This window comes from Nycticebus coucang, chromosome 14 (genome assembly GCF_027406575.1).
Source record: "Nycticebus coucang isolate mNycCou1 chromosome 14, mNycCou1.pri, whole genome shotgun sequence".
Classification (NCBI taxonomy): Eukaryota; Metazoa; Chordata; class Mammalia; order Primates; family Lorisidae; genus Nycticebus; species Nycticebus coucang.
The window spans coordinates 64279698-64303075 of record NC_069793.1 but is presented as its reverse complement, the minus strand read 5'-3'; the positions used below and the strand labels follow the sequence as shown (position 1 = coordinate 64303075).

The 23378-nt window shown below is 40.3% G+C and overlaps 1 protein-coding gene and 1 pseudogene across 1 annotated transcript in view; both read left to right on the top strand.

The window, feature by feature from the left end:
* RRM1 (ribonucleotide reductase catalytic subunit M1) overlaps nt 1-23378 on the top strand; it is a 72485-nt gene that overhangs the window by 30675 nt on the left and 18432 nt on the right. Inside the window, exons 5-8 of the mRNA XM_053560825.1 lie at nt 4320-4379; nt 5442-5481; nt 6802-6964; nt 16143-16284. Of these exons, the coding sequence (XP_053416800.1) occupies nt 4320-4379; nt 5442-5481; nt 6802-6964; nt 16143-16284 (405 nt within the window). The remainder of the gene's footprint in view (nt 1-4319; nt 4380-5441; nt 5482-6801; nt 6965-16142; nt 16285-23378) is intronic.
* LOC128565250 (complex I intermediate-associated protein 30, mitochondrial-like) lies at nt 1293-2214 on the top strand (annotated as a pseudogene).

Sequence of the window (23378 nt, the reverse complement as noted above, 5' to 3'; positions counted from 1 at the left end):
GCTAGTTTTTCTATTTTAGTAGAGATGATGTGGTCTCTTGCTCAGGCTTGTCTTGAACTCCTAAGCTCAAGCAGTCCACTCCCCTTGGCCTCCCAGAGTACTAGGATTACAGGTGTGAGCCACCATGTCCAGCCTGGTTTTAGTTTTTAAATAACACACATTTTAGAATATTTAAACAGTACAGAAGATATAGGTAAAGGCTAATTCTCTTTTCTGCTCTGATCCTGATTTTCCTGTCTAGAAGCAACTTTGTTTTATCTTTATTTTATCTTATTATTGTATTTTATGTTATTTTATTATGTTAGAGAGGGGGTCTTATTCTGTCACCCAGGCTGGAATGCAGTGGTGTGATCATAGCTCACGGTAGCCTTGAACTCCTGGGGCGAACCTATCATTTTGCCTCAGCCTTCTGAGTGACTGGGACTATAGGCAAGTGCCAGAGTGCCTAGCTTGTTTTATCATTTTTATTTTGTTTTTTTTCCCGAGACAGAGTCTTGCTCTGTCACTCCAATTGGAGTTCAATAGCATCATCATAGCTCACTGCAACCTCAGACTCTTGGACTCAAGTGATCCTCCTGCCTCAAACTCCTGAGTAGTTGGGACTACAGGTGCTTGCCACTATACCTGGCGAATTATTCTACTTTTTTGTAGAGTCAGGGTCTTGTTCTTATTCACACTGGTCTTCAGCACCTGAACTCAAGCGATCCTCCTTACTGATCCTCCAAAATCATCCTCCCAAAGTACTATGATTACAGGTGTGAGCTGTTGCACCTGGCCCTATCATTTTAAAGTATATTTTTCCAGAGCTAGTTTGTATATGCATGTATACCCGTGTATGTGCATATATATTTTTCAATACCATTGTGCGTACTGTTCCCACTGACATTTTTTACTTATAAGTACATCTTCGAGATTGTTCTATGTAAGCATTTATGAATTTACTGTATTCTTTCTAATAGTTGTGCAAGTATTCTGCTAGTGATTAATATTAGAGGACCATTTTTATATCTGTCACCGAAGTGAATATTTTTGTATGATAGGTGTTTTGCCTATAGTTGAATATTTCTGTAAGATAAGTACCTTAAGTAGAATTGCTGAGCCAAAGGGTATGTGAATTCAAGGTTTTCCTAGACATTGCCAAACTGGCCTCAAAAAGATTATGCAGACAAACTGTGGGAAGGTGAGCTTGCTAGCCATGGGTAAAATTGGGCTAGCTACTGGCTGAAGATTTTTTCACTAGTGATTCAGGGAGAAATTTACATTTTGACTTTTTTTTTTAAACCACGGCTTTTGTTCACAAATTGCTGACCAGCACTTATATTCTCAGAAAATGCCCAAAGCCAAGTATTGGCTTGCATCCTTTTTTGGGTATTCACTTTGCAGACTATTGTTCCAATAGTCCTCAGAAACCAGTGGCAGCTCCTGGCAAAGCCTCCTCACAGAGGAAGACTCAAGGGGGGGTTGCAGGAACATCACCAGCAAGAAGTTGCCTTGAGGAGAAGCCAGAAGTTAGTTTTGATAAAGCAATTAGAGATGAAATAAAGGACCATTTTAGGCGTTTGAAGGATGAACTTGTGAAGGCAGTCCTATACATGAGGTCTTGTTGGAATAAGCCAAGGTCGTCTGGCAGTTCCATGGGAAAGAAGATTTAGATCAGTGGATAGTGACTTCTGATAAGACAATTGGAGGCAGAAGTGAAGTATTCTTAAAAATGGGCAAGAATAACCAAAGTGCACTGCTCTATGGAACTCTGAGTTCTAAGGGACCTTATAATGGAGATAGTAGCCGAAGTGGATACTGTGCAATGATATCCAGGAGAGGAAGAAGTCTTATGATTGGTCCCAGTTTAACACTCTGTATCTTTGGGTCAATGGGGATGGTCAACCATGGATGGTGAATATCAAGGACTCAGATTTTATCCAGAGGAAGAATCAGATGTACAGTTACTTCATGTTTACCCGTGGGGGGCCCTACTGGCAGAAGGTCAAGATTCCTTTTTCCAAATTTTTCTTCTCAAATCAAGGAAGAATCTGGGATGCTCAGTCTCAGCTTCTGCTTGACAAGATCTCTTTTATAGGATTTACCTTGGCTGATAAAGTGGATGGTCCATTCTTCCTGGCAGTTGGTTTTATTAGAGTGTTTACTGATCCAGCCCACACAGAAGAGTTTGCCTATGAAAATTCTCCAGAGATTAGCCTAAGACTTTTCAATTAAATAACATGTAGTAGTTTTGTACTACTAAACTAACAGTAATAGCATCTTCAGTGATACAGACAAAATAAAGCATTTCTTTAATGGTAAAAAAAAAAAAAAAAAGATTATTCAGGGCTTGGTGCCCGTAGCACAGTGGTTACATTGCCAGCCACATAATACTGAGACTGGTGGGGTTGAACCTGGCCTGAGCCTGTTAGACAACAATGACAACTGCAAAAAAAATAGCTGGGCATTGTGGTGGGCACCTATAGTCCCAGGTACTTGGGAGGCTGAGGCAAGTGAATTGCTTGAGCCCAGGTTGCTGTGAGCTATGATGCCACAGCACTCTACTAAGGGTGACATAGTGAGACTCTGTCTCAAAAAAAAAAAAGATTGTTCAGGTAAACTTTTGAAATATCTTGCTTAGTAACTTAAAAATTATCCAATTGTGGGGCGGCACCTGTGGCTCAGTGAGCAGGGCGCCGACCCCATATACGGAGGGTGGCGGGTTCAAACCCGGCCCCGGCCAAACTGCAACAAAAAATAGCCGGACGTTGTGGCGGGCGCCTGTAGTCCCAGCTGCTCGGGAGGCTGAGGCAGGAGAATCGCTTAAGCCCAGGAGTTGGAGGTTGCTGTGAGCTGTGTGACGCCACGGCACTCTACTGAGGGCAATAAAGTGAAACTCTGTCTCTACAAAAAAAAAATTATCCAATTATGTTTGAACCCCTTTCTTTGCTAGATCCCGGAGGATGGAGGCCACAGGGGTGAATAGGTCCAGCCAGTCATTTTATACACAGGATTTATTCATCATGGATATCTGGACAAATTAGAAACCAGTTTTAAATTTAGGTAATAGGATGCTTAGTTGACTGTCTCTCTAAACATGTCTCCTGTATTGGTGAGACTAAGAGAAAACTGATGTTGTGTGTTACTCATTTTGTACAATCTTGAATACAAGTTAAAGACAAGTAGAACAATAGCACCAAAACCTGTATCTAAAAACTAAATACTGATAGTGAAGTGTTTTAGTTCTCTATTATTCATGCTACACCTACATCTGCCTTTGGCAACAAAAATGCCCTTAAAAATTTAAGAGACAGGGAAAGCAAGTTTTCATACAGATTTCACATAGTTGTTGGACATGGATCATTATTTGGAAACGCTTAGATTTTTGAAAACTAGCTCAATTTTTTTTTTCCTATCCTAAATGATTATTTGTATCTAATTGCTTTTCTTTTCCTCTAACTGGCTTTGTAGTCTGCAAAAACTCTTTAACAATGACTAATTATGCTATAAAATTTTACTGTCATGCCTGGGTGTGGTGGCTCTCACCTGTAATCCCAGGGCTTTGGGAGGATCACTTGAAGCCAGGAGTTCAGGAACAGCCTGGGCAACATAGTGAGACTTCATCTCTACAAAATATTAAAAAAATTAGCTAGGCATGTGTGCACCTGTAGTCCTAGCTACTTGAGAGGCTGAGTTGAGCATCACTAGAGCCCAGGAATTTGAGGCTGCAATGAGCTATGATCACAACACTGCACCCCAGCCTGGGCAACAGTGAGACCTTGTCACAATAATAGTTTGTTTAAAATCTGATAAAGAACCATAGATTTTGAAGAGTCTTAGAATTAATCCAATCCTACTTTCTGTCATTATTTACCATATACAGATACATTGTTATGTATAGTTTAAAGCAAGATAATTTTTTTAATAAAAATATGTATTTATAAATATGTGGTATTAGCACTTTTGAATTAATACCTAATCTAAAAACATGTTTAAGGATGATGATATGGTCCCATTTATGCTCAGGTTCTTTCCCTCTTCAGAGACACACTATAAACATGATAGGAAAGCTTGAAAAATCACATTTAATCATACAACTTTTGTTTATGTATTGTCCTCTAATCTTTAAACATGTAATTTTAAAATGTAATTAGGATAGTCAGTTTATATTTTGATTGTTTTTTTTCAATGTTATATGGATGTCTGTAGTAATTAATACTTACTGTTATCTTTTATATCCTATGTCAATTTTAACTGTGGAGTCAGGGCTAAAAGATACCAGATTTTTGTGAAAGTAAGTCTAATTATTTTAATTATGGGTTCTTTTTCATTCCCATCAGCGCCTGAATTCTGCTATTATCTATGACCGAGATTTCTCTTATAATTACTTTGGCTTTAAGGTAAATAATGGGTTTTAAATAAATGGGAATGCCTACCTAACTCAGGAAATACAGGATTTTGTTAATCTTTTGATAATACAGTTATTAAGGCAGAAGGAATGTGGGGTTTAATGGAGTAAAGGTAGTGGTGGTGATGGTGGTTGTATGTATTAAGGCAAAGATAACTTATCCATTGGTAACTTCTGAATTTTCCAAATGTTACTTTGGATTCAAGAATTATGCAGACAAACTTCCAGAATTATTCCATATTATTCCACTATTTATGCAACAGTTATTTATTGGATCCTTGGTGTGTGTTAAGTGCTTTTGTAAGTATTTTCATGTTGATAGACAGTATAGTGTAGTAGCTGAGAACATGAATGTTGGACCACCTGGGTTCAAATCTCTGCTCCATTTTTTTATTAGCAAGTGATTTAATTTCTCTGTGCTTCAGTTTCCTCATCTAGAATGGAGGTAATATAAAATTTCAACCACAGATTGTATTTAGTATTAAATGAGTGTATATGTTCCTTAGGTCTGTGTCTGGTCTGAGAAAGTAGTTTAAGAGTGTTAGGCATTGGGTGGCAGCTGTGGCTCAGTGAGAAGGGCACTGGCCCCATATATCAAGGGTGGCGGGTTCTAACCCAGCCCTGGCCAGACTGCAACAAAATATAGCCGGGTTTGTGGCGGGTGCCTGTAGTCCCAGCTACTCGGGAGGCTGAGGCAAGAGAATCGCCTAAGCCCAAGAGCTGGAGGTTGCTGTGAGCTGTGACATCACGGTACTCTACTGAGGGTGACAAAGTGAGACTCTGTCTCTTAACATAAAAACAAAAAACAGAGTGTTAGGCTATTAATGTGTATAGAGCTGACTTTTTTCAGAAAATTGTATGCAGTCTTTGCGAAAACAAAACAGCTAATGATAATTTGCTAAACTGGGAAGCTCAGAAGAATAAATATGCTATTTTGTTCATTAAAAATTTTATAAAGACTGATCAGATTTAAACAGGTTGCCTTATTGTGAATGATATATCCACTGTGTCTTTTGAAACTGTTCTCTGAAAACTTTGGTTTTTTATTTTCTAGACACTAGAACGTTCCTATTTATTGAAGATCAATGGAAAAGGTGAGAAATGAATAGGTTTTATGTGTTGCACTTTCTACTCACTATGTTGAATATAAATACACATTTCTAGATCTCTGAATAAATATAAAACTTTTGAGTTATTAGCTTTAATATTTCTTTCCTATCCTTATTCTGTCCTTATCCTATCATTAACCTCTCCTCATCCTCTCCTTATCCTGTCCCTGTCCTATCCCTATTTTGTCCTGTCCCTATTCTAAACTGTCCCTGTCCTCATCCTATCTTATCCTTGTCCTGTCCTATCATATTCTTATCCTATCCTATCCTATCCTTTTTTTTTTATTTTTTATTTTTTTTCCATACACTTACATAGCTTTTATTTCAAAAATTTTATATCTCTTTGTCAGCCAAAATATTTCAAACATTTTCTAATATTTAATTGTGTAAAGTAATCATGGTTTACAGTTTGGATCTCTAAGTATCCTATCCTATCCTTTCCTTGATTTCTTTATCCTATGCTTATCCTATCCTACCTTATCCTTGTTGTGTCCTGTCCTACCCTATCCTATCTTTTCCCTTCTCTTCCCCTTCCTTTTCCTTTTCTTATCCTATTCTTATCCTTTCCTATTCCTATCCTATCCTATCCTATCCTACCCTATCCTATCCTATCCTATCCTATCCCATTCTATCCTTATGGTATCCTTTCCTTATACTAATCCTATTCTATCATTTTGAGGCAGAGTAGAGTACCATGGTCTCATAGCTCATAGCAACCTCACACTCCTAGGCTCAAGCGATCTTCTTACCCTAGCCTCCCTAGTAGCTGGGACTACAGGCTCCTGCCACAAAGCCTGGTTCATTTTTTCTGTTTTTAGTAGAGACGGGGTCTCACTTTTCCTTGGGCTGGAAACTTAGGCTTCTCAAACTCTTGAGCTCAAGCAATCTACCTGCCTCGGCCTTCCAGAGTGCTAGGGTTACAGGCGTAAGCCACCGTGTCCAGTGTCTTTCCTTTCTTTCCTGTTCTACCTTTCGTTCCTTCCTTTTCTTTCTTTTTTTTTTTTTTCTTTTACTTTTGAGATGGGGTTTCACTTTTGTCCTGGGTGATCTTAAACTCATGGGCTCAAGTGCTCCTCCTGCCTTGGCCACCCATGTAGCTGGGACTATAGGTGCATGCCACTGTGCCCAGCTGTCTTAATATTTCTAGATAACATTTTGCACTTTAGGCTTCGGTTGTGAATCATTGTCCTGCTTATTGATAGGAGGGTTTTTTTAATCTTAGTATTCTTTTTTGATTCAAATATGCATCTTAGAGGAGTTTTTATGATATGTTCTACTGTGTGAAAATTCCTCTTTTATTTATAGTGGCTGAAAGACCACAGCATATGTTGATGAGGGTCTCTGTAGGGATTCACAAAGAAGACATTGATGCTGCAATTGAAACATACAACCTTCTTTCTGAGAGATGGTTTACTCATGCTTCTCCCACTCTCTTCAATGCTGGCACCAACCGCCCACAACTTTCTAGGTATGTATCATCTATAGGTGTTTTAATATCCTGAAATGGTTTCACAAGGGAAATACACCTTGACCTGGAAAAACTGGGCTGTGCATCATAAAAAAAAAAACTTAAGAGGGCGGCACCTGTGGCTCAGTAAGTAGGGTGCCGGCCCCATATACTGAGGGTGGTCGGTTCAAACCCGGCCCCAGCCAAACTGCAATAAAAAAATAACTGGGCATTGTGGTGGGTGCCTGTAGTCCCAGGTGCTCAGGAGGCTGAGGCAAGAGAATCACCTAAGTCCAAGAGCTGGAGGTTGCTGTGAGCTGTGTGACATCATGGCACTCTACTGAGGGCAGTAAAGTGAGACTCTGTCTCTACAAAAAAAAAAAAAAAAAAAACTTAAGAAACATTTAGTCACTGCTCTGATTAAATGAGATTTGCATTTTGGAAAGATCTCTGAATGCAGTATGGTAAATGGAGAGAGGGCAAATGCGTATAACAAAATGATCTAAAATTAATTGTGATAGTCGTACAACTCTGTGAGTGTGCTAAAAGCCATTGAATAGTACACTTTCTGGGAATTATATCATTTGTGAATTATATCTCAATAAGTCTGTTTTAAAAAAAATTAAATGCCAAGGAATGGTTTGGGGACTCTTAAAGTAGTTTATATTAAAGAAATTGTGGTAGTTTGAATTAAAGACACGAAAGTAGAGATTGAGAGAAGTAGACATTCCAGAGATATTTAGGAGGTAAAACATTTTTTTTAAACAGATCACTCCAAACCTTTTTAAAATTTGTTTAGTTTTAAGAATTACAAGCAATTTTGTTACATGGATGGATATATTACATAGCTGTGAAGCCTGGGTTTTTAGTGTAACCATCACCCGAATTATGTACCTTGTATTCATTAAGTAGTTTCTTGTCCCTGTCCCCCTACTACAGTCTCACCCTTCCAAGTGTCCAGCTTCTGTTATTCCATATTCTTTGTCCGTGTGTATACATTATTTACCTTCTACTTGTAAATGAGAACATGTAGTATTTGACTTTCTATTTCTAAGTTGATTCATTTAAGATAATCACCTCTAGTTCTAAGTTGCTGCAAAAGACCTGATTATATTCTTTTTTATAGCTAAATGGTATTCCATTATGTATATCTATCTACCATATTCTTTTTTCTTTGAGACAGAGTCTCAGTTTCTCGCCCTTGGTAGAGTGCCATGGTCTTAGCTCATAGCAACGTCAAACTCTTGGGCTGAAGCAATTCTCTTGCCTCAGTCTCCCGAGTGGCTGAGATTCCAGGTGCCCGCCACAAACCCAGCTATTTTTAGAGGCCGAGTCTTGCTCTTGCTCAGGCTGGTCTCGAACCTGTGAGCTCAGGCAATTCACCTGCCTCAGCCTCCCAGAGTGCTAGGATTACAGGCGTGAGCCACCGTGCCTGGCCCTACCATATTCTTTTTATCCATCCATTCATTGATGGACATGGAGGTTGATTTGAGATCTTTGCTATTATGAATAGCACTACATACTTTTCTTTTTTTTCTCACTTTGTGTCCTAGGTAGAGTGCTGTGGCGTCATATCTCATAGCAACCTCAAACTCTTGGACTCAAGTTATCTTCTTGCTTCAGCCTCCAGAGAAGCTAGGACTACAGGTGCCTGTGGCAATGCCCCAATTATTTTTCTATTTTTAGTAGAAGTGGAGTCTCACTGAGGCTCAGGCTGGTCTCAAATTTCTGAGCTCAGGCTATTCACCTGCCTCCGCCTCCCAGAGTGTGAGTGATCATAAGTATGAGCCACCATGACTAGCCATAGTACAAATTTTTTTAATGCTAATTGGGCTTAGCAAAACTTTTTTTTTTTTGAGACAGAATGTTAGTTTGTCATGCTTAGTGGAGTGGTATGGAGTCATAGTTCACAGCAACCTCAAACTCTTGGGGTCAAGTGATCCTTTTGCCTCAGCCTCCTGAGTAGCTGGGACTACAGGCGCCCACAGAACACCCCAGCTATTTTTAGAGACAGGGTCTCCCTCTTGGCTCAGGCTGCTCTTGAACTCCTGATCTCAAGCAATCCACAACCTATCTGCCTCAGTTTTGTAGAGCTAGGATTACAGGTATGAGCCATCATGCTTGGTCCCTTAGCAAAACTTAAAAAAAAATTTCATATTATGGCTAGGATGCCAGCCACATACACTGGAGCTGGCAGGTTCGAATCTAGCCTGGGCCTACCAAAAAATAGTGACAACTACAACCGAAAAACAGCTGGGTGTTGTGGCAGGTGCCAGTAGTCCCAGCTACTTGGGAGGCTGAGGCAAGAGAATCGCTTAAGCCCAAGGGTTGGAGGTTGTTGTGAGCTGTAATGCCATGGCACTCTACTGAGGGTGATATGGCGAGACTCTGTCTCAAAACAAAAATTTTTTTTTCCAGATTAATATGGAGGGTATAAACAGATTCCACAATTTGCATTTTTAAGGTTAAAATCTGATTTGTAGGTGTGTCCTATAGCCATGCAGTGTACCTATTGGGTAGAAATTTATCCAACCCTTTCCCGCCCTCTCCACTTGAATTTCATTGAATTTTTCTCTCATATGAGCGTGCAGATGTTAATTTACCAGTTAGGTGGTAAAACTGACAGAATTTGGTAATATTTTAAATATGGGTTAAGGCTGGCTTTCGTATTAATGAATTTAATAACAGGAATAATAGTGATGCCATTTGCTGAGAATGGAAACACTGTACCAGAGTCTAGGAATATGTAAAACAGTGGTTCTCAACCTTCCTAATGCCTCAGTCCTTTAATACAGTTCTTGTGGGTGTATTGCCTGAATTCACAAGTTCAAGACCAGCCTGAGTTAGAACAAGTCCTTGTCTGTACTATGAACAGAAAACTGAGGATTGCTTGAGCCCAGGAGTTGGAGGTTGCTGTGAGCTGAGATGCCACTGTACTCTACTCATGGCAGTGTGAGACTGTCTCAAAAAAAAAAAAAAAAGACCCATCATTAACAAGTTGGTTTATTCTAAAAATTCAAGGATATGCTAACATCAAAATGTAATTTATTGCATTAATATTTTATACAATTTATTCTTTCATCACAAAAAATTTTAGTAAAATAGATATAAGAAATAACTATCTTGGTAAAAGATATGTAGTAGAAAATTACTTCTTTTCTTTTTTTAGCGTGGTTATAGAGGCCTGAACAAGCATTGTAAGATAAGAAAAGGATAAGATTGGAAATGGGAAAAAATATAATGATTCACAAAAATTATTTTTACATAGAATTAATAAGAGATTTGAGCAAAATATCTGCATATAAGTTCAATATATTAATACATTAATGAAATGAATCTCTGTACTTTAGCTGTTAGAAAACTAAGTTTTAAAATACAGCCATGTGTCACTGAAACGTGGTTATGTTCTTTTTTTTTTTGAGACAGAGTCTTACTTTGTCACCCTCATTAGAATGCTGTCCATCATTGCTCACAGCAACCTTAAACTCTTGGGCTCAAGAGATCCCCTGGCCTCAGCTTCCTGAGTAGCTGGGACTACAGGCACTCGCCACAACATCCGGCTATTCTTTTTTAGAGATGGGATTTTGCTCTTGCTTAGGCTGGTCTCAAACTCTCGAGCTCAAACGATCCACCTGCCTCTGCCTCCTCGAGTGCTAGGATTACAAATGTGAGCCATTGCATCAGTCCCTAAGGTTATGTTCCGAGAAGTGCATAAGGTTGATTTGCTTATATGAACATGACAGAATTACTTACACAAACCCAGATGGTACAGCCTATTACTTACCTAGACTATATATTATAGCCTGTTACTCCTAGGCTACAATCTGTACAGCATGTTAACTATACTGAATACTCTAGGCAGTTGAAACATAGTGGTTAGTATTTGTGTATCTAAACCTATCTATATAGAAAAGGTACAGTAAAAGTATGGTATAAAAGATAAAAGATCGTATACTTGTATTGGGCACTTTTTCTGAGTTCACCTTATAAGATTAGAAGTTGCTCTGGGTGAGTCAGTGAGTGATGAGTGAATGTGAAGGCCTAGGACTTACTGTATGTTATTGTAGACCTTATAAACACTGTACATTTACATTACACTAAATTTCCAAAAAAATTACTTTTCTTTCTTTAATAATAAGTTAATTTTAGCTTACTGGATGGCTACCACTATGTAAACAGTATGTTGTCTGAAACATCATTATAATCTTAAGAGATACCCAGAAATCAATCTAATAAAAGGTATGTTAGACTTTTTTTTTTTTTGAGACAGAGTCTCACTATGTCGCCCTTGGTAGAGTGCTATGGCATCACAGCTAACAGCAACCTCAAACTTTTGGGCTTAAGCTATTCTCTTGCCTCAGCCTCCCAAGTAGCTGGGACTACAGGCGCCCGCCACAATGCCTGGCTATTTTTTGTTGGAGTTGTTACTGTTGTTTTAGCTGGCCTGGGCTGGGTTTGAACCTGCCAACTTCAGTGTATGTGCCTGGCAGTGTAACTACTCTGCTATGGGTGCTGAGCCGAGAAAGCACTCTTGATGTTGGCTCTGTAATACTGTTGAATTTCTGGTTTCCAGAACTGAAATGATTGAGAAAATTTCTGTTTTAAAGTCACCAAGTTAGAGGTTATTTGTTAAGGCATCCACAGGAAATGAATACAAAAAGCAAGCCCTAGCAGATTTCAGGACTACTCTAACACTGTGATAATCAAGACAGTGTGGTATTTATACTGGGATAGACAAAAACTACTGAAGTATAACAGGGAACCCAGAAATAGACTCAAGTTTATATGGGAATTTGATGGGTAACTGAGGTAACATTGCATTTCATTCATATGATGTTAGAGAGAGTGGTTATCCTTAAGAGGAAAAGATAATTAGATTTCTTTTCTTTGTGCCATATAGAGGAATAAATTCAAGAAAAAAATCTAAAAATGAAAAGCAATCCTAGCATTCTGGGAGGCCGAAGCAGGTGAATTGCTTGAGCTCGGGAGTTTGAGACCAGCCTGAGCAAAAGCAAGATCCCATCTCCATAAAAAACCCAAAACAGCTGGTCATTGTGGCGGACGCTTATAGTGCCAGCTACTAGGGAGGCTGAGGCAAAGGGATTGCCTGAGCCTAAGAGTTTGAGATTGCTGTGAGCACTCAACTCAGGGTGACAGAGTGAGACTCTATCTCAAAGAAAAAAATATGAAAAGCAAAATCTTTTAGAAGAGCATGTATAGCACATATAGTTTTCATCTATTTTCTTACAACTTTTTTTTTTTTTAAAAGACAGAATCTCACTTTGTCGCCCTCAGTAGAGTGCCATGGCGTCACACAGCTCACAACTCCTGGGTTAGGCGATTCTCTTGCCTCAGCCTCCCAAGTAGCTGGGACTACAGGCGCCCACCACAATGCCTGGCTATTTTTTGTTGTTGCAGTTTGGCCAGGGTGAGTTTGAACCCGCCATCCTTGGTATATGGGGCCGGTGCTCTGCCCACTGAGCCACAGGTGCCGCTGTTCTTACAACTTTTTTTTTTTTTTTTTGTGGAGACAGAGTTTCACTTTATGGCCCTAGGTAGAGTGCCATGGCATCGCATAGCTCACAGCAACCTCCAACTCCTGGGCTTAAGCGATTCTCTTGCCTCAGCCTCCCAAGTAGCTGGGACTACAGGCGCCTGCCACAACACCCAGCTATTTTTTTGTTGTAGTTCTGCCGGGGCCGGGTTTGAACCCGCCACCCTCAGTATATGGGGCTGGCACCTTACCGACTGAGCCACAGGTGCCACCCCTGTTCTTATAACTTTTTATTATGAATTTCAAATAGAGAAAATTTTAAAGAAAAGGACAATAATACCCATACCTCCATGGCTGCCTACATTAAAAAAATTACTAACATTTTGCATATATACTCGAACACGTATATAAATTTTGATTTTTTATTTTATCTTTTTTTTGTTTTGTAGAGACAGATTCTTACTTTACCGCCCTTGGTATAGTGCCATGACGTCACAGGACTCACGGCAACCTCCAGATCTTGGGCTTCCGCGATTCTCCTGTCTCAGCCTCCCGAGTAGCTGGGACTATAGGCACCACAACGCCCGGCCGCAGCTGGGTTTGAACCCGCCACCCTCGGTATATGGGGCTGGCGCCCTACTCACCGAGCCACAGGCGCCACCCAACACCTGGCTATTTTTTGGTTGTAGTTGTCATCATTGTTGTCATCATTGTTTGGCTAGGTTCAAAACCGCCAACCTGGGTGTATGTAGCCAGTGTCCTACCCACTGAGCACAGGTGCTGTCCTAAATTTTGATTTTTAAAAGTAACAAAAATCTTGGGAGTTGCTATATCATTTGAGAGAGTGACAGGCATCATCTTACATCTTGATAGGGGAAGGATTTCTTAGCATATAAAAAAGCAAGACACCATAAAGCAAAAAGTTGAAAACATTGGCTATATTAAAATTAAAAACTTCTGTGACCCACAAAGTGAAAAAACAAGTTTCAGAGGCTTGGTGTGGTAGCCAATGCCTATAATCCTACCACTCTGGGAGGCCAAGGTGGTAGATTGCATGAGCTCAGGAGTTTGAGACCAGCCTCAGCAGGAACAAGAACCCATCTCTAGTAGCTTTTCCTGCTAAAAAGAAGGAAAACTAGCCAGGTGTGGAGGCACATGCCTGTAGTCCCAGCTGCTCAGGAGGCTGAGGCAAGAGGGTTGCTTGAGCTCAAGAGTTTGAGGTTGCTGTGAGCTTTGATGTCATGACACTCAACCCAGGGTGATAAGAGTGAGACTTTGTCTCAAGAAAAAAAAAAAAGCTTCAAACTGTGAGAAGATATCTCCAACATATTAACAACTGAGGAGTTATAAGAAAAAGATAAAAAGAAAATGTCAGCAGCGCCTGTGGCTCAGTCAGTAAGGCGCCGGCCCCATATACTGAGGGTGGCGGGTTCAAACCCGGCCCTGGCTGAACTGCAACCAAAAAATAGCCGGGTGTTGTGGCAGGTGCCTGTAGTCCCAGCTACTTGGGAGGCTGAGGCAAGAGAATCGCTTAAGCCCAGGAGTTGGAGGTTGCTGTGAGCTGTGTGATGCCACGGCACTCTACCGAGGGCGATAAAGTGAGACTCTGTCTCTACAAAAAAAAAAAAAAAAGAAAATGTCAAAAAAGGAATCTAGGGAAATGTATATTATTAGATAGAATATGTATTTGTCTATGCACTTTGGGGAGACTGTAGTAAAGTAGAACATGTTCAATACACGAAAGAAGAAATTCCATTGGCTAATAAACATCTGAGATATTAATAAACTTTGCTGAATAATTAGAAAAATGAAAATTATCATGATGAGATATTTCATAACTATCAGAATGATAAAAATAAAAAGGCTGAGAATAACCCAGTGTTAGCAAAAATGTGGAAGGAATCTAGGGAAATCTATATTATTAGATAGAATATGTATTTGTCTATCTACTTTGGGGAGACTGTAGTAAAGTAGAACATGTTCAAACCTTTTGAATATCTATATATGCTATACATGCAGTTCTTCTAGGTTTATATCCTATGGAAATTTTTACATATGAGCACAAAGTGATATGTTCAAGAATTTTCATAGCAGTTTAGGATAGCATACAAATTGGAAATAATCCAAATTTTCATCACCACACACATGGACAAATATATTGGTATATTGGTATATTGATACAATGAAATATCTTATGGCGATGCAGATAAACTTAAGTCAGTCTACACTTGTCAATAGGAATGAATTTCTTTAATACAATATTGATTTAAAAGCAAGTTACAGAAGGATAAATAAATATTCAACCAGAAGCATTTACAGTGTAAAACATATGAAAATGTTAAAGTAGAAATACATGAAAATGGTAGAGTGTTATAATTAGACTATATTTGTAGTGCTTAGTTTTATTTATTTATTTATTTTATTTATGTATTTTTTAATTATTAAATCATAGCTGTGTACATTAATGCGATCATGGGACACCATACACTGGTTTTATAGACCGTTTGACACATTTTCATCACACTGGTTAACATAGCCTTCCTGGCATTTTCTTAGTTATTGTGTTAAGACATTTACATTCTACATTTACTAAGTTCCACATATACCCTTGTAAGATGCACCGCAGGTGTAATCCCACCAATCACCCTCCCTCTACCCATCCTCCCCCCTCCCTCCCCTCCCTCTCCCCCTTCCCCATATTCTTAGGTTATAACTGGGTTATAGCTTTCATATGAAAGCCATAAATTAGTTTCATAGTAGGGCTGAGTACATTGGATACTTTTTCTTCCATTCTTGAGATATTTTACTAAGAAGAATATGTTCCAGCTCCATCCATGTAAATATGAAAGAGGTAAAGTCTCCTAGTGCTTAGTTTTTTGAGGTAGGTGGCAAATACTAAATATTTGCTATATTCTTTGTATCTTGAATGTCTGAATATTTAACAGAAAAAGTCAGTGGATACAACCCATTTGAGTGGTTGAATATTCAAGGCAGTAAAGGAATTATTGGTAGAGTGAGGTTTCTGAGGTAGGGAGAAGAATGAGCTGTAATTTTGGTAGATGTCAAATAATTCATTGATCATGAGATGTATGTTTCTTTTTCATAATTTTTTTTGTTTACTAACAAGTTAAAAAGACTATAATGTATGTTTATGAATTTGCATGAGAAAATTTGATAATGGTACAAGTTTCAGTCTGATAAATATAAATATAAAGCTAATAATTTAGACTTATTAACTAGGATTCACATTTAGAGTAGGCAGCAAGGTGATTTTAAAATTGTCTGTGGCTCAGTCGGTAAGGTGCCGGCCCCATATACCAAGGGTGGCGGGTTCAAACCCGGCCCCGGCCAAACTGCAACAAAAAAATAGCCGGGTGTTGTGGTGGGCGCCTGTAGTCCCGGGAGGCTGAGGCAAGAGAATCACTTAAGCCCAGGAGGTTGCTGTGAGCTGTGTGAGGCCACAGCACTCTACCGAGGGCCATAAAGTGAGACTCTGTCTCTACAGAAAAAAAAAAATTGTCTGTGTCGGTATGTTTTATTGTGTCGTATCCAGTAAAGGTTTTTCTCCCCCTTCTAAAATCTCTTAGGAATTTTGTAAACTTCGGTTCTTTTATTTGTGTAATTTACTCTGCTTGGATTATATAACCATTTTTGTGACTCCACTTCATTTCCTTATCTGAGTTGAGTCCTTTTATCCCCCTGTAGCTGTTTCCTTCTGAGTATGAAAGATGACAGCATTGAAGGCATTTATGATACTCTAAAGCAGTGTGCATTGATTTCTAAGTCTGCTGGGGGAATTGGTGTTGCTGTGAGTTGTATTCGAGCTACTGGCAGCTACATTGCTGGGGTAAGTTTCTGTTGATGTTTAAAAGAGAGATTTAAGTCCAAAAGCAATTAGGCTTATGCTAGTATTTGTGAGACCTGGATTTCTGCTAATGACTAGCTGGTTGTGTGACTTGGAGTGAGTCATTTCACTTCTGGCTTCATTTTTATCTATTTTATTAAAGGTTTAGATTTGGGGCGGCGCCTGTGGCTCAGTGAGTAGGGCGCCGGCCCCACATGCCGAGGGTGGCGGGTTCGGACCCAGCCCTGGCCAAACTGCAACAGAAAAATAGCCGGGTGTTGTGGCGGGCGCCTGTAGTCCCAGCTGCTCGGGAGGCTGAGGCAAGAGAATCGCGTAAGCCCAAGAGTTAGAGGTTGCTGTGTGCCGTGTGACGCCACGGCACTCTACCTGAGGGCGGTACGGTGAGACTCTGTCTCTACAAAAAAAAAAAAGGTTTAGATTTGACTATGAAATCTCTAGACTCCTTTTTATCTCAGGTTTTAGGATTCTGATTTATTTTATCAGTAATAATAGCAACTATCATTTATTGATTGCTTACTATGCACTAAGTCTGTTGTAAATGTTTTTTAGAGGTGTCCAACCTGTGGCCTGCAGGCTACATGTGGCCTAGGATGGCTATGAATTTGGCCCAGCACAAAATCGTAAACTTACTTAAAACATTACAAGATTCTGTTGTGGTTTTTTTTTTTTTTTTTTTTTTTGGTGGAATTCAATTGCCTGTTTCTTGAGTGTCAACTTTGTAGGCAATGCTGTGTCTTAATGTCATGTAAAACGAACATACGTATGCTTTCACCGTTTGTATGAATGCATAACTTCAGTTTTACCGAGGTGTGCAATTTCCAGTGTGTTATCTTCCAAGTGCAGACAGCTGAACTGGTACATCAGATGTTACGTGTGCTTGTGGTGACTTGGCAAGACAATAATTGTCAATAATATATTTTAACCTACTATTGTAACAGTAGGCTTTTAATGTTATTTGGAAGTCAGGTAAGCATTTTTATTTGATTATTAAGGGTACTTCCAGGCCTCCATGACACCTCACACATCACCTACCATGCTTTACAATCGGCCCTTACCCTTGCCCCACATTGACAGCTGAGATGTGGAAAGACTCAAAGCTTGCTTTCGATTTTCCTATTAATTAATTTTCATAATAAGAGAAAATATAGTCTCTTATCTATTACTTTTTTAATCCCAGAGTGGCTTCTACAACATCTCAAAAGAAAACAGAATCCTCAAAAAGAAAAATTACGGATGAAGGGAGATTGTTCAATGAAAAGTACACAGATGAAATTTTTTTTCTTTTTTTTTTTTTGAGACAGTTCCACCTCTGTTTTGTCAGACTAGAGTGCCATGGCATCAGCCAATCTCACAGCAGCCTTAAATTCCTAGGTTTGAGCCATCCTCCTGCCGTGGCCTCCCGAGTAGCTGGGGCTACAGGTGCCTACCATGACACCTGGCTAATTTTTTTCTATTTTTAGTGGAGGTGGGATATTGCGCTTATTCAGGCTGGTCTCGAATTCCTGAGCTCAAGGGATCTTCCTGCCTTGGGCTCTCAGAGTGCTAGGATTACAGGCATGAGTGACCACGTCTGGCCAGATTACTACTTTTTTTCAAGGCAAATAGTAAGGCTTAGTTCGCGTAGGGAATTGTGTAAGTTTGTAAACACTATAATTTGAAAAGGCATTAAATACAAAAAAATGCTGCCAAATTTGATGCATATGAAGGATTGTATTGTAAGGACACAACAGTGGAACTGAAAAAAGTCTGGGCTAGGCATCCCTACCACTCTGGGAGGCTAAGGCAGGAGAATATCTTGAGCTTAGGAGTTCAAGACCAGGCTGAGCAATAGTGAGATCCTGCTCTACTAAAAGTAGAAAAGTTAGCCGGGTGTTGTGGTGAACTCCTATAATCTCAGCTACTTGGGAGGCCGAGGTAGGAATACCACTTGAACCCATCAATTTGAGGTTGCTGTGAGCTAGGCTGACATCATAGCACTCGAGCTTGGGCAATAGAGTGAGACTCTGTCTCCACCCCCCCCCCCAAAATGTTTATCTTCTCAACATTTTTTTTAAAAAGTTACAGCTCTGGCTCGGTGCCTGTGGCTCAAGCAGCTAAGGCGCTAGCCATATACACCAGAGCTGGCGGGTTCCAATCCAGTGTGGGTCCTCCAAACAATAATGATGCTGTAACCAAAAAATAGCCGGGCGTTATGGTGGGCACCTGTAGTCCCAGCTACTTGGGAGCTGGAGGCAGGAGAATCGGTGAGCCCAGGAGTTGGAAGTTGTTGTGAGCTGTGATGCCACGGCACTACCCAGGGCGACAGCTTGAGGCTCTGTCTCAAAAAAACAAGACAATAACAACAACAAAAAAGTTACAGCTCAGACTAATTTCATTGTAAAAGCTAGTTACGTAGTAGCATATTTAATAGCAAAAAGGAAAAAAAAAAAAAACCCTTGTAGTGAGTTTATTAAGCAGTAAATGGAAAACATGGCAGATAGAATTTGCCCTGACAAAAAAGGTGGATATTTCTAAAATCAGTTTGTCTATTAGACTAGCCAGGCAAATTTAAGAAATTGGAAAATCTATTGAAAGAAGTTTAGAGAGGAAAACTGGTAATTTGAAATTTTATGCTTTGGGGATGGATGACAGTACTGATTTTGCAAATATAGCTCATCTTGCCATTTTTATTAGCAGTATTGATAGTGAATATAATGTCACTGAAGAAATGCCTTCTTTGGTGCCATTAAAAAACACAAGTAAATCAAGAGGTTTATATGAAGCAGTAAAAATTATGTTAAAGCAGTTTTTTTTTGTGTGTGTGTATATACACAGTTTTATTGTAACAAAGCAACTTGTATATTTTTAATGGTCCAACTGAGCATCATCTTTCCTTTTCAGTGAAACAAAAGGAAAATTTAAAAATAAACATGAGGCTGGAAACACTGGCTCATGCCTGTAATCCTAGCACTCTGGAAGGCTGAGGTGGGTAGATTGCTTGAACTCAAGAGTTTGAGACCAGCCTGAGCAAGAGTGAGACCCCATCTCTACTAAAAATAGAATAGTCAGTGTAGGTGCGGGCACCGTTAGTACCAGCTACTAAAGCCCAAGGGCAAGAGGGTCACTTGAGTCCAGGAGTTTGAGCCTGGGGCAACAAAGTGGGACTCTTTCTCAAAAATAAATAAATAAAATAAAAATAAAAAATAAATAAAATAAACAGGAACAAAATTATAATAATTCCAATAAGATCCTATAGGTTCTGCTGATTGTCCCATGGAGTGGTAGGGCTCAATTCATCATTAGTGGAAAATTCTTTTTTCCCCACTTTTTTTCTTTTCTTTTTTTTTTTCTCACACCTGTAATCCCAGGGAGAGAACTTATTTTGAAAGTGTCATCTTAAACTGCAAAGATGTCCATTAAACATCACAATCAAGCATGCCAAAGAAGAAGCCATGTTGTCAAAATGCCCACTTAACCCAAACATCTCAAACCCACCTTCCACCGACCTTATATAACTCCATTTCTTTTTTTTTTTTTTTCGTAGAGACAGTTTCACTTTATTGTCCTTGATAGAGTGCCGTGGCATCACACAGCTCACAGCAACCTCCAACTCCTGGGCCTAGGCGATTCTCCTGCCTCAGCCTCCCAAGTAGCTGGGACTACAGGCACCCGCCACAACGCCCAGCTATTTTTTTGTTGCAGTTGGCCGGGGCTGGGTTTGAACCCGCCACCCTCAGTATATGGGGCCGCACTGAGCCACAGGCGCTACCCATAACTCCGTTTCTTAAAGTTGACCCTCCCCCCCTTTTTTTTTAGAGACAGAGTCTCACTTTGTCACCCTCAGTAGAGTGCTGTGGCGTCACAGCTCACAGCAACCTCCAGCTCTTGGGCTTAGGTGATTCTCTTGCCTCAGCCTCCCGAGTAGCTGGGACTACAGGCGCCCGCCACAAGGCCCGGCTTTTTTTTTGTTGCAGTTTGGCCGGGGCTGGCTTTGAACTCACCACCCTTGGTATATGGGGCTGGCGTCCTACTCACTGAGCCACAGGCACCGCCCTCTTCCCCCCTTTTTTAAATAAGAGAAAGTAGACAGATACTTTTTGGTAAATATTCACTATAGAGACACTGTGTACTCTCTGAGCCCAATATACAGAGAAAAGAGGAAAAAAGCTAGAATTCTGTGCACTGCTACACAGGGGCCTATCACCCTCCAGGTTCCAGCAGAGCGAAGGAAGTAGGTTTTTCTTTTTTTCCACAGAGCTCAGTGCTGTTGATTCTGTACAGTTTTTGTGGAGACAGGAAGGGATGAGTGAATTTGGAACAGAAAGATAGAGATTCTTTTTCCATTGTATTCCAGTCAAGGTATTTCTGCCCCACAGTAAGTAGAGAAAAGAGACCTCATGAAGAGTGCATCTGAGCGCAGAGTTAAAAAACAAAAAGGCTGTAATTTGCAACTGGAGAAAATTTTGGAAAGGTTGGAAACCATCAGTGTTCTGTTAGTCATCTTCTTTATCCTCCTTCATCTTACTTCCTCCTCCTCCTCATCATCATCACTTTCATCCTCATTGCCTTTTTCATCAGTATCTTCCAAACCTTCTTCCTCCATCTCCTCCTCCATCTCCTCCTCTTCATCTTCTCCTCCCCCTTCCTCATCATTCATATCAGGAACCAAGTAGTACTGTAATTGATTTGGCCAAATATCATCTTTGATGACCTCTTTTAATTCATCTGACCTTGCATCACAATGGTCAGAAAACCAGGTAAAGAAGCTCTCTGGTTCCTCATGCTGCCTCTTCCTGCAGGCTTTGGCTGGAACATTTCCTTTCCAGATTTCAGTTTGATTTCTGTGGACTTTGAAGATGGATCACCACGTTTCATTCAGATGAACTTCTTTGGAGAGAACTTTATTTTCAAACTAAGAATTTTCATCAAAATAAAAATCTCTTGTAGGCTGGGCGCAGTGACTCATGCCTAAATCCTAGCCCTCTGGGAGGCCAAGGGCAAATCAGTTAAGCTCAGGAATTCGAGATCAGTCTGAGCAAAGTGAGACCCCATCTCTACTAAAAATAGAAAAATTAGCTAGGCATTGTGATGGGTACCTGTAGTCCTAGCTACTCAGGTAACTGAGGCAGGAGGATCACTTGAGCCCAGGGGTTTGAGGTTGCTGTGAGTTAGGCTGAATCCACGGCACTCTAGTCTGGGGCAACAGAGTGAGACTCTGTCTCAAAAGAAAAAAATCTTTTGAGATTTTTTATGTAGCCACATACACTGAGGCTGGCGGGTTCCAACCTGGCCTGGGCCAGCTAAAGCAAACAGTGACAAGTGCAACAACAACAACAACAGCAACAACATCACAGCTGGGCACTGTGGCGGGCACCTGTAGTCCCAGCTACCTGGGAGGCTGAGGCAAGAGAATTGCTTACGCCCAGGAGTTTGAGGTTGCTGTGAGCTGTGACGAAATGGCACTCTACCCAGGGCAACAGCTTGAGACACTGTCTCCAAACAACAACAACAAAAATAAATAAACCGATTTTCAACCTGATTTAATATCTTCAAATTCTGGCACTTCAACTCTGGTTAAATAATGCAGTACCTGTTTGTCCTTCTCCCCAAGCAGTGTGGATACTTGTGGATGGTTGACAAATGTTTCTATCCTAAAAATTTGGATTTTAGCAATTATTTCAGACCACTTCTGAAAAAATGGTTGGTGGAGTTTGTTATATTTCTGTTCTATTTTCAAAATCTCCTCAGTCTCTTGTTTATTAAGACTGTTTCATTTTCGGTGGTTCCTGTAGCTCAGTGGGTAGGGCACCAGCCACATACACTGAGGCTGGAGGATTCAAATCCGGCCAGGGCCAGCTAAACAACAATGATAACCGCAACAAAAAAATAGCCGGGTGTTGTGGCGGGCACGTGTAGTCTCAGCTTCTTGGGAGGCTGAGGCAAGAGAATTGCTTAAGCCCAAGAGTTTGAGATTGTTGTGAGCTGTGACACCATAGCACCCTACTGAGGGCGACATAGTAAGACTCTGTCTCAAAAAAACAAAGAACAAACGGCTGGGCACCATGGCTCATGCCTGTAATTCTAGCACTCTGGGAAGCTGAGGTGGGTGGATTGCTTGAGCTTACGAGATTGAGACAAGCCTGAGCAAAAGTGAGACCCTGTCTCTACTAAAAATAGAAAAACTGAGGCAAGAGGATTGCTTGAGCCCGAATTGGAGGTTGCTATGAGCTACGATGACATGGCATTCTAGCCAGGGCAACAGCTTGAGACTCTGTCTCAAAAAAAACCAAACAAACTAGATGGGCATCATGGCAGGTGCCTGTAATCCCACCTTCTTGGGAGGTTGAGGAAAGAGAACTGCTTGAGCCCAGGAGTTTGAGGCTGCTGTGAGCTATGATGATGCCAAGGCACTCTACACAGGGCAACATAGGAAGACTGTTTCAAAAAAAAAGAAAAAGGCTGGGCACAGTGGCTCATGGCTGTAATCCTAGAACTCTGGGAGGCCAAGGCGGGTGGATTGCCTTGAGCTCATGGGTTCAAGACCAGCCTGAGCAAGAGTGAGACCCTGCCTCTAAAAATAGCCCGGTGTTGTAGCGGCCACCTGGAGTCCCACCTACTCAGGAGGCTGAGGCAACAGAATTGTTTGAGGTTGCTGTGAGCTATGATGCCATAGCACTCTACTGAGGGTGACAAAGTGAGACTGTCTCAAAAAAAGAAAACCAGAAAATTTATGTGCAAAAACTTTCAAAATGGATGACTTCATGCAAATCATCAAGACTGAATTTCGTAAGGGCCAAGAGATTGAATCATCGTCAGTTCCAGGAATTTCTTAACAGTATTCATGTTGACTATGGCTATATCATTTATTTTTTGGAAGGAAGATGGCTAAGTCGAGGTCATATGTTGAAAGATTTTATGATTTGCAACATGTTATCAAGTCATTTATGGTGTCAAAAACTATATTTGTGCCAGAGCTTGACGATGAAAACTGGCTTACAGATTTAGCATTTTTTGTGGATTTGACTGCTCATTTAAATGAGTTAAACATGTGTCTTCAGTTGAACTAATTTATCAATACAATGTTTCAAACCATAACA